General features: G+C 48.7%; 1 protein-coding gene across 3 annotated transcripts in view; it reads left to right on the top strand.

Annotated features, from left to right (window-relative positions):
• The first annotated feature begins 3,666 nt into the window (after nucleotides 1-3,666).
• Nucleotides 3,667-11,338, top strand: part of NR2E3 (nuclear receptor subfamily 2 group E member 3) — a 28,545-nt gene continuing 20,873 nt past the window's right edge. Inside the window, exons 1-2 of one of the 3 annotated variants that reach the window (XM_069222293.1) lie at nucleotides 3,667-4,017; nucleotides 9,552-9,702. In XM_069222293.1, the coding sequence (XP_069078394.1) occupies nucleotides 3,756-4,017; nucleotides 9,552-9,702 (413 nt within the window). In that variant the 5' untranslated portion in view covers nucleotides 3,667-3,755. Of the gene's footprint in view, nucleotides 4,422-9,551; nucleotides 9,703-11,338 lie in introns of all 3 variants that reach the window. The other 2 variants (XM_069222291.1, XM_069222294.1) reach the window with 2 other exon arrangements.

Below are 11,338 nucleotides of genomic sequence, written 5' to 3'. Positions count from 1 at the left end.
AGCACTTGTTTTTGAGGGCTGGCGCTTAGTCTTCTGCCCCAAGCATTTAATGCAAGCAAAATACACATATGGGAAAGACGGAGGAAGACAAAAAAACAAAAAAGTGTCACAATGGGAGAAAGTAGAAAGCTGTAAGAGTGAGCTGAAGGTGCAGGGAGTGGCTTTAAATGTATTGAAGGGGCCCGAGATGGCTTTGGGATTACGCTGTCTCAGTATTCTGTGCTTGCACATTTAAATACAGCATCTGCATGCTTCAGAGGAGGGCTTTGGGCACCGGCACTTTGTTATTTACAAATTAAGCACTGATCACATGTATTGAATGTGTTGTTTTGTAGACCAACCTCAGTTTTGAATTAAGATTTGTCAGATGTCACTTTATGGGCCCTCAAATTTTTACAAGAAAAGCCCTAATCTACAATTTCCACACAGCTTCTAAACATTTCCATCAACTTCTCATCTTATTTTCCAAGACCAGTACATGAGACGAGGGGCAGGGGCAGTGGGTTATGCAGGGGGGAGAGGGGGAGAGAGAGAGAGAGAGAGAGAGAGAGAGGTGTGAGCGGCAGAACAAGCTGCTCAGACTCCCATGCAGTGTGTGAGTGGCAGAACAAGCTGCTCAGACCAATCCTGGTGCTACTCTCATGCTAGGCATAGCATGAGTGCAGCTCTGGGATTGCATGGGGGGGGGGAGCCTGTGCTGGTTTCCCAGGGACTGCTGTGATACCAGGAGGGAAGAGTAGCAACGCGGCAGGCAACGGTGTGAGAATGGTAAGGTTTTTTTTTTTTAGAGAGAGTCCAATACATACCACTTAACTGTATTAATAGAAAGATTGTCATCATTTTATTTGTCAAGACTGAGAGCAAACGTATCGATCCAATACAGTTTGCAAGAAAACCTTTGACTGATTCTTAAAAAGATACCATTTTTTTTTTTTTTTTTTTTTTTTTTTTTTACTTTACAGGGAAAACAAGGGGATTTTCATGAAATCTTAAACGTTTGTTAAGTAGTGTTGGGTTATAGTTTGAATAGCTTAATGTTAAACAGAAATTAAACCTTTTTGATATGGATGTGTATATGTTGATGTGTGGCAATTTGTAATGCATGTCAGTCAGTGTGCAAGTGATTCTGATTGGTATTGTGAATGAGCTGTATGGTCTCTGCAATGCCTGTGTTTGTGAATCAATCTTCGCTGAAGTCAGTCTTTGTTTTTTAGCACCCTGTGTTGAAATGGCAGTCTATGGGAATAAGGCTGTATAAGGGAGACGGAGAGAGATAAAGAGAGAGAGAGAGAGAAAGAAAGGGAAAAAGAGGGAGTGAGAGAAAGAGAGAGACCGGGGCAGCTCCATCGTAATGGTGAAGGAGCATCGCCCCCTGGCTAACTGCCAGCAGCTGAAAAATAAAATGATATTACACTATTGTTTTGTTTTTTAGCTGCTGGCTCAGTCAGCAGGTGCAGGGAGGGGCGAGCTAGTCCATGGTAAAGAGGAGGGGGAATGGAGTCAGTGCACTAAGTGCGCATGTCAGTTTGGCCGGCCATCTCAGGCTGGCCAAACTGGCATGCGCACTTAGGTTTCTTCAACTCGCTGTGTTGCACAGCTGGGTTGGAGAAACTGCACAGACTCCCATGCAGCGTGTGAGCGGCAGAACAAGCTGCCCAGACCAATCCTGGTGCTACTCTCATGCTAGGCATAGCATGAGTGCAGCACTAGGATTGCATGGGGGGAGGAGAGCCTGTGCTGGTTTCCCAGGGACTGCTGTGATACCAGGAGAGAAGAGGAGCATCGCGGCAGGCAACGGTGTGAGAAAGGTAAGTTTTTTTTTTTTTATTACTTGTTTTTATTAATGCCCCCCCAACCCCTCTTGAGATCTGCAGTGGATGCCACTAGAGAGAGATAGAGAGAGAGAGAGTCAGTCTGTGAATTTATTTTTGTTGGAATGACTTTGACTTGTTTATGAGTGACTATGTTGTTGCTAGCAGTCTTTGTGAGTCGGCTGTGTGTGTCAATTTGCCAGTCTGGGTATGTAAGCAACTGATATCATTCTGTGTGGGTACAGTGTAGTTGTTTGAGACAGATTGTCTAAGGCGCAGTGAGTGTGTCAGACTGTCAGTGAGTAGTCTGAGCATCCGTCTGTGCAGTTCGTGTGTGGCGGTCAGGGCCGGATTTCTGTGCTCGCATATTTAGTTGCCACGTGTTTCGGATGAGAGCTTTGGGCACCACCACATTTTTATTTACAAACTAAGCACTGCCTTTAACATTGTCATTCAGAAACAGCAATGAAGCCATAAAAGGGCCCTGCAAGGGGGGATGTTAAAAGAAAGAAAAAAGATAGGAGCGGGGGGCTTCTGTGGACGGCAGGGCTTTAGGATGGCGGGAGTAACAGAATGAACCTGGAATACTGGCCGGTAGATTAATCCCAGTCCATGGCACCCGATTTGGGTAGGGGCTGAAGCACGTAAAGCCCAATGGCTGTTGCGCTCATGTGAGTACCTATACTCACCTTTGACAGCTGAGAAGTGCTGGTACTCAGCGGTATAAATAAGAAGTATTGGTTCTCGGTATATGTGAGTATCAGGCCATATAAAGCCCATGCAGCAGGTATTTTAATCACTTGCGCTACTTTATGGAGAGCCAAAACTCCAATCCCTCTCTCTAGCAGGAACATTAATCACAAGAGTTATCTTCACATTGTTATTACTGCTTGAAAGCTGAACCACAAGGAACTCTGCAGCAGGTGTTTTTAAATCGTAAGCCATGCTTTAAATGGGCCGGTAATGTCCGGTACTGCGTACCGGCACTTTTTTATTTTGAGAGGGAGAGTACCTGCACTTCTCAAGAAAAACGTAATACTTTTCATTGGAGAGTACCGGCACTTCTCAGAAACAAGTAGGTACTCTGATACCTAGTACCTGCACTTCTATTTTTCCATTTTAAGCACTAATTGTAAGATATTGCTAAACCCAGTACCTCCTCCTGGGGTCAGTGCCTCCCCTCCAGGTCAGCGTCCAGGCCCCGGTGGGAGCCGTTGCTTCGGTCAGACGTCAGCCTGAGACTCGATTTGAAAAGGACCAGGTGTGTGTCAGTATGTGTGTGTTGGGGAGGTGAGGGTCTCTCTGTACGAGTGTGGAGTCATTGCCTCGGTCAAGATATTGTCAGATACATTCTGTGGCTAGTGAGTGAGCGCAGCAAATGAGTCGTCGTTTCAGTCAGGTCCTGTCGGGGGTCGGTGTCTCAGAAAGGGATTGGGAAAGGGTAGATAGCAGAGTGGGCATGTGTGTGCTTCTGTCAGCATGTGCGTGTATATGTGTAACGTCGAATCTTTGCTTCAGTCAGGCCTATGTTCGAGTCTCGTGTAAGTGAAGTTTGGAAGTGAGTGTGTGTTTGCAAGTGTCTGGTGGGTCAGTCTGTGTGGGTGCGAGGTCGTTGCTTCGGCCAGGCCTCTGTCAGAAACGAGGAGTCCTAAAGAGGGGGTCGGCGGAGGGCAGGGTGTGCGCCTTTGTGGGTGGCCAGCCTGAGCGTGGGTCTGTGCGCGTGCGCTCGCGAGGGGCCCTGCATGTGTGTGGTGGGTCTGTGCGGGTGCGGAGTCGTTGCTCCGGCCATATGTCTGTCAGAGGCTAGGTGTCTGAAAGGGGGGACTGGATGGGGGCAAGGGGTCATGTTACCGCAGTCCGGCTCACGGATGAATCCCCGCACATTGTTAATTCTTCATCGTGCGGCTGATTGATCCACCTTTGGAGACAGTAAAGATTAAGAGGATGAGGCATCTGCTTACACAGCGCAAAGGGCTAATCTGCAGCCTGTGCTTAGAGGCCTTGAAGAGAGCGGGCGAGGGGGCCAGGTACAGAGAACAGGACAGCGAGGCGGCCAGAGAGGACAGGGAGAAAGATAGAGACGGAGACAGGCAGGAGGCAGAAAGAGCTGCGTCCTCAGCCGACAGTGCCATTGAGAGACTAAGGCCTCCTTGCAAGCCGGAGTCCGCGAACCGCTTCCTAAATCTGCAGGATCCTTCCAAAGCAGGTAAAGCTCCCGGAGGAGGGACGGCGTCGTGCTTCTGGTCGCTCTTCACTGAAGACAGCTCAGGGCTCTCGCCTTACCGCGGCCTACAGGACGTGAACCCCTCTCCTCGCCAGAAACCTGACTCCTCATACCAGAGCCATCTCGATGAGCGGAGCTCACCCGGAAAGACTGAAAAACAGTCGCATTGGATATGAATAAAAAGGCGTGAGGGTCACGCTCCTGAGTGCCAGGACCCGCATGCAGCGAACTCGAGGTGCGAAAGGCTCCTCTGAGAAACCTTCGGCGGCAAGCGGAGGCGGATTGGAAGGGAGCGAGCAGGGGGTCGAGCTTCTTTCGCAAGCTGAGTATGACCACCTCCCCCTCGGACTCTGTGCTAAGCAGCAGTGCAGACGACAGCCAGGCAGGTAAAGTAGGCCCCATGGGGTGTGGAGGGGGGCTGGCACAGCTCCTGGTGGGGGGAAGAGGGTGGGACTGCTAAACAGGACGGGGCATCTGACTTCAAGGTGGTTGACATCTGACAGCAGGAGGTTGCCACCTTCTTTAGGGGACTAACATCTGACCGGAGGTGAAATGGCGTCAGAAGTTCTTTTGAGGGGAAGGGCACACAAGGGCCACTTCTCCTTTTAGATGATGGTATCGGGGATGGAATAAAATACAGTGGATTCAACTCACTGAGCGCCTGCTTCCCTCCTTTCTTCACTCTAGTTGAACGATTTACGCATGCAGTAAACTGAGGGGTTAACAAACTCTCTTTCCAAGCACGGACTGCGATTAGGCGCACCCCGAGAATTACGGAGAAATCAATATCATTCCGTGAAAAGGAGTAGTGGGCTTTAGAGTATCTCAGTCACTCCCATTCTCCACGTAACACTTCTTTTTTGTGCAGTTTCTTGGTTAGAGGCGTGCTTACTTTTTCACCTATCTTTCCGAAACTTCCCGTCTGCATATCTCACACCTCTCCGGTTGCCTCTTCAGCAGCCTCTTTTCACTCTTTCCTGTACCTCGCATTTGCTTCACTTCATCACTACGCACGCAACGAACCCTGGAAGCACTGGATTCTCCAACTTTCGCCCTGCCAGTGCTTCGACAGGTGTGAACATCCTGCGCACACTTTCGCAGAGAATCGCAGTTACAGTTGGCACACCAATCACTGCTCTGCGCGCCCTGCAGAGAGGCCAAGGATTGGATGAACACGTATTTTGAACCCCTTTAGGATCCACTGATGTCGCGCCGCCTTGGGCTTCTGGCCCGTTATACACACCCACCCGCAGCCTGACCTGGGATACATACAGGCGACTCTTCATAGTGTGCACGACAGATGAGCAATATGGCCCATGAAAGCACTACGGAAACATAATATCCTGGGAAAAGCAGATACTCTTCGGGAATGGGAGCCTAAGTAAGACGTGAAGTGGAAGCAGAAACATCACTGCTCTCAGGCTGAGAGTAATGTCTGTTTTTGCCGGTGGAGGTTGTCAACCAGTGGTGAGCCACAATGGGGGAGCAGGGCGGGCACAATCGTCCCCCTTCCACGCCCCTCCCCCCCACAGCGACTTCACTGATGTGACATCTTACTAAAGGGGGGGGTCTAACCCTTGACAGGAGTGGGGTTTACATCAAACTCCAGAGATTAACAGGCTGTTGTCGGACATCTGAGTCGAGGGGGCTGACACAACTGACAGGCGGTGTTGTCATTTTACTGATGGTGAACGAACCTGTGACAGAAGGGACTGACATCAGACGCCAGTAAGGAGGGGGCTGACATCTGACTTTAGGGTGGCTAACCTCTGCAGGAGGGGCTGACATCTGACTCTTGGGTGGGGCTAACCTCTGCAGGAGGGGCTCACATCTGACTCTCGGGTGGCTAACCTCTGCCAGGAGGAGGCTGACATCTGACTCTCGGGTGGCTAACCTTGCCGGGAGGGGGCAGACATCTGACTCTCGGGTGGCTAAACTCTGCAGGAGGGGGCTGACATCTGACTCTCGGGTGGTTAACCTCTTCAAGAGGGGGCTGACATCTGACCCGCGGGTGGGTAACCTCTGCCAGGAGGGGGCTGACATCTGACTCTTGGGTGGGGCCAACCTCTGCAGGAGGGGGCTGACATCTGACTCTAGGGTGGATAACCTCTGCAGGAGGGGCTGACATTTGACTCTCGGGTGGCTAACCTCTGCAGGAGGGACTGACAACTGATTCTAGGGTGGCTAGCCTTGCCAGGAAGGGGCGGACATCTGACTCTAGGGTGGCTAACCTTGCCGGGAGGGGGAAGACATCTGACTCTAGGGTGGCTAAACTCTGCAGGAGGGGGCTGACATCTGACTCTAGGGTGGCCAGCCTCTGCAGAAGGGGACAGACATCCCACTTTGAAGAAGTTTCCATCTTACTGAAGCGGGGTCTAACCTCTGACGGCAGTGGATGACTTTTAGCAAAGGGAATATGACCTCAGACTTGAAAGGGGTACCCTCTGACAACAGGTGAGTGAACTGATGTATTTGAAGATATCTTTTAGTCAGAGGCGTAGCTTGAGGGGCCGGGGAGGGGGTTACACCCCAATAAATGTATTTTATGATGAATAGTCGGGTACATGCGCTTTCAGTCGGGTATGGTGAGGTGTCTGTCGGAGTTAACCTGGGATTTTAGCATGCACACTCTGACTAAAAGATGCACACACTCATCTGTTTTGAAAGCTCTTAAAATGTTGATTATTTTTACGAAATATTGTTTCTCTCACTTAGTACTCCTACCAATCCGCATTCCTCCCTGTTTCCACTGCCTTTTGGGCTTCTCTCATGCTCCCTGCTTGTCGTATAATGTATTTTGACATGATACTATGACAGAAAAGAGTACACTGTTCCAGAGAAGGCTGTCAATAAGGACGAAAGAAGTCTCAGTCATATAGTAGGAGTGCCCTCAAGCATCAAAATACGACACAAAGCATCATCATTGGGCTAACTTCTCGTCAGACCGGCACTGCAACATCTGACGGGCCATCACACAGATGGTGGTGGCACTAGACCGAAAATTGTAGCGCAGATCCAGTGGAGTCTGCAGTACACACTGACAAGGAAAGGAAAGGAGAGTGAAAAGTATGTTAAAATTGGCTCTGAGCACCCAGTGTGTCAGTTTAATAGCTCAAAGTGAGGGTCAGGCCAAGATTAAAAATAAATAAAGGAGTACATAGCCAGATGTTGCAGTGCCGGTGTGACGAGGAGTAAGCCCAATGATGATGCTTTGCGTTGTATTTTGATGCTTGAGGGCACTCCTACTATATGACTGAGACTTCTTTCGTCCTTATTGACAGCCTTCTCTGGAACAGTGTACTCTTTTTTGTCATAGGTTCACGTTAGGGAGAACGCACACTGGACCATTAACCTCCCAGTCCCTCTTATCTTTTTTCGTATTTTGACATGATACACCAGCGTGATTGTCGGGAAATCTGAAGCTCACCTCCCCCAATCTCACTGACCAAGCCACGCCCCTGCTTTTAGTAAGACGGGATCGAGTATTCAGTTCATGTAGGTAAAGAGGTTTGTTTTAAGAAGAAGGTTACAGGTTACTTAGTAGACCACCCCTCCAGGAGCAGCATCTTCTCTGGCTGCCCAGTCTAACTACCAACCCAGCTAGTATCACTCACCAGCATTTAATGACTTCAAGATCCAGGCAGAGCAGAGCAAAGGATGTATTAAAAGACAGCTGACTATAACGCTAACAGTAGACAACAGGGCATAACATCTTACAAAACGAGGAGGGGTTTTCTGACCGCCCAGAGGGTCCGGGAGGGGGGTACACCTGATGTACAACCTGCGGTGGACTGATCTCTCATAGCAGATAGGATAACACCTGGCAACAGACGGGGGGGCTGTCTCACCTATGATAACAGGGTTGGGGGGGGGGGGTTTAAACGTGATTGGCGGGGTTCTGCCACACTCACGCGCAAGGGTAGGGACAGTAAACAGTGACGGCACATTACCACTGCTGACGGCATGGAGCTTATCCCTGATGTTCGGTGTTTGACCTTTGACAGGAGGTTCACTTTCTACCCTCCCTAGAGAGCACAGTGGTAAATTCTGACATGAATAATCTGGCTGCCCTCTGATTTTAGAGCTGTTAATGTCGGAAAGCGGGACTAGTAGTGTGGCAGGAAAGGGGGATGACTTGATTGGGGTGATCCTCTCACAGAAGAAAGCCAGATATGGACACTTTGGGGAGTGTGGGGGTGCTAGAGTCTCACAGCGGGACCAGGGGCTCACCCATTTCTAAAAGACCGGGATCATTTCTAGTCTTGCGTGAGTAGTTTGCAGGAGGGGCTCCTCCGCGACGGTATTCCCGTTCGCCTTATTTTAAATCCATTATAACCCCCTGTTTGAAATGGAAAAATAGAAGTGCCGGTACTCTCCAATTAGAAGTATTACGATTTTCTGGAGAAGTGCAGGTACTCTCCCTCTAAAAAAAAAAAATTGCCGGACAGTACCGGCCCATTTAAAGCACTGTTATAACCTATGGCACTTGTAAGGAGGAGGGCGCGCTATACGTCACGTTTGTGATGCAGTAACCTGTAAGCCAAAGCTATAAATTAGGTCTTTTATTTAGAGACAGGTTTAAACAAATCCCTGGAGTAGCATTTAAAACCAGAACAAGAACAAGGCTGAAGGAGGGTAGCAGTATGTGGGTGACCAGGCCCTAACAGAAGAGCTCAGGTTACTCACGGTACCGAGAGCACACGAGCTTATGCCAGGAACGCTGACTGACGTCATGGGAGCGAGGGACGGGGTCTATCGGAATCACCCCGATGGGCGGGGCGCTGATGGAAACGGCAGCCCACCATAGCTAGGAGATGCCCCATCTTATAAGGGGCGCAGACAGGCGTAACAAAAGAGCTCAGCGTGCCTCAAACCCAGTTAGACTGTGTGGCCTCCTCACTGTGGGGCTCGTTGTAGACGCAGGATTAGATAAAGAGTCCTACACGTTTGTGTCTAACCGGGCACCCCCTTTAATAGCTCCTTAGGAAATTGTGTCAAGCCGGTTTATAGACCAAGAGCCGTTCTGTCTTGCACTGGCAGTGCGATGCACGGTCACCTTTTCATGAGCACTTCCGGTGCAAGCAGAGAGGAAGGCACGAGGTGGGTGTGTGTTCCATATTCACACCTGGCACTTAAGGCGCGGAACGTGGATCAGACACCTGGTACATTTCTGCACCTGTTATTATGTGTACTCTTTGACCAGCTCCTCCAACCAGAAATCTTTTGTGGAGTTTAGTTTGCAGAGATATGGTTGACCATGAGAATCTGTCATAAGAGTGTCGTTCTGGAAGTATTTAAGCAAGCAAGAGTTTGCAGGCCCAGGCCCATATCTATAATCGGGGGTGGGGGGATCGGTCCCATTATGCTGAGTGATGTTGGCTAAAAGGCCAGAAAAGGCTCAAATACGTCCTCATGAAATCGGTATGGTAGTTGACAGCTAGGCCATACAGACAACTACTTTCCCCAGTGTTTTGACGACGGACCAGTTCTAATACGACTTGCCTCTTTCTCCCCAGCTCGCAGTCCCACTCCAGGCAAGGCCCTCAGCCCCGTGTTGATGTGTAGGGTGTGTGGCGACAGCAGCAGCGGCAAGCACTACGGGATCTACGCCTGCAACGGCTGCAGTGGCTTCTTCAAGCGGAGCGTGCGCAGGAAGCTCATCTACAGGTGAGCGGGCCCAGAGCTCTCCCAGAATCCTCTACTCTGTATGCACCACAATGGACATATTTACCCCCAAAGTTCGGCCATACTGGAAAGGAATACAAACTGACAGTGCCCGTTATTATTCTCTTTTATACATCATGACAAAGTAAAAGTCCAACTTCCGCTATAATCACTGATTGCCTTTGACCCTGTAGAATTTTCCTCCTCTCTTTAGCTAGGTTCACAGCCCTGCCAGGTGTCACGCATCTTGCGTTAGATTAACGCATGTCCGGTCATTTTCCCACATTACCCCAATGCCTGAGATTGTAACACAAGTCCTGAGCTGCCGTAAAACCTTCTTGTTACAGTTTCTCACTTTGCTAGGTAAGCTCCGAGTTCATGTTTAGCAAGGTCCACAAGGTGGTGCCAGTGTACAATGGGTAACGAGTACAATAGGATTCTCTACATATTACGATATTTATATGGTTCCCTAGTCTTCATCACTTGATTTTGCTTGCAAGAAAGTCTCCCTCATATTTGGTGAAATGTCACTCATAACGACACCGAACTTCTGAAAATGTCACACATAGCAATATGAAACCTTGGCAGCTATGGGTTCACGGTATACACATTGGACATGGAAACATACATAACTACTTAACTCTGATGTTTACAATGTTTCTATGCAGGTGGAATTTATACAAAAAAATGGAACTGAAGCACTAGAAGGTAAACTGATTTGCACAAGATCACACAATCTATTAGAGTATGGAGGGCAGAATTAAAACTCTGGTCTCCTGGTTCAGTGACGGCCTTTAGTGTGTACGAGCTGGACCCAAACCCAGGGCGCTCCCTGCATCAGCCTTCCTACGACTTAGGTCCAAAGAAAAGTGTGTTCAAACACTTTTTCTGAAGGCTGCTGGCACCCTTGTCTGCTTTTTCTTTGATTCTAATTTACCACATGTACAGCTCTCTACTTAGCTCTGTCCTTGGTGAATTTGAGCAGGACGCACTCCTGCCTGGCTCGTAGCACTAATCTTCCTGCATACAAATAGAAAAGAAAACGCGCATTATTTTCAGCAAGCACCAAGTGAACATCAGGCGCCATGACTTGTTGTACTAACAATACTCCTCCATACTGCGCTTCTACCATTTCTAAGTTCTATAAATAATGTCAGCAGCGACTGTTTAACTGATGAAGCCGTAGTATCATGCCTTTTTTCCTAAAAAATGGGTATCAATTTTCATCATTCACCTTGCCTACCAGAGCAGACCTATTCTGGAACACTCAGACTTTGTAGTCTCAGTTGATTTTAGTATAAGAAAAAACACCCTGCTATATAAGACACCGAGTAAGATGTATTACATAAGACCCTTCCGCTTTTGGGTTCTACCACCCCTTTCTCTGATACAGTCCATACCTCCCTCAAGGAAACTGCTCATTACTGTAGAAGCTAAAATAAAATAGTCTTAGTCACTGGTTTTCATAACACAGAGGCTGATAAACCGTTGATGTTCAAGCGAGTCTAATGTGGGGCTTTGAACAGTGTGTGTGCTCACTAAAATAAAATATTTAGGCCCATATTAATATTTTTTTTGCACTACATTTGCGTAATTTTTTGTCACTAAAGCGGCGCAAACGTACAATTTTTTTGCACCG

Source organism: Pleurodeles waltl, chromosome 3_1 (assembly GCF_031143425.1).
Source record: "Pleurodeles waltl isolate 20211129_DDA chromosome 3_1, aPleWal1.hap1.20221129, whole genome shotgun sequence".
NCBI classification, from domain to species: domain Eukaryota; kingdom Metazoa; phylum Chordata; class Amphibia; order Caudata; family Salamandridae; genus Pleurodeles; species Pleurodeles waltl.
Note: the sequence above shows the minus strand (reverse complement) of the source record. Positions and strands in the feature narration are given on the sequence as shown.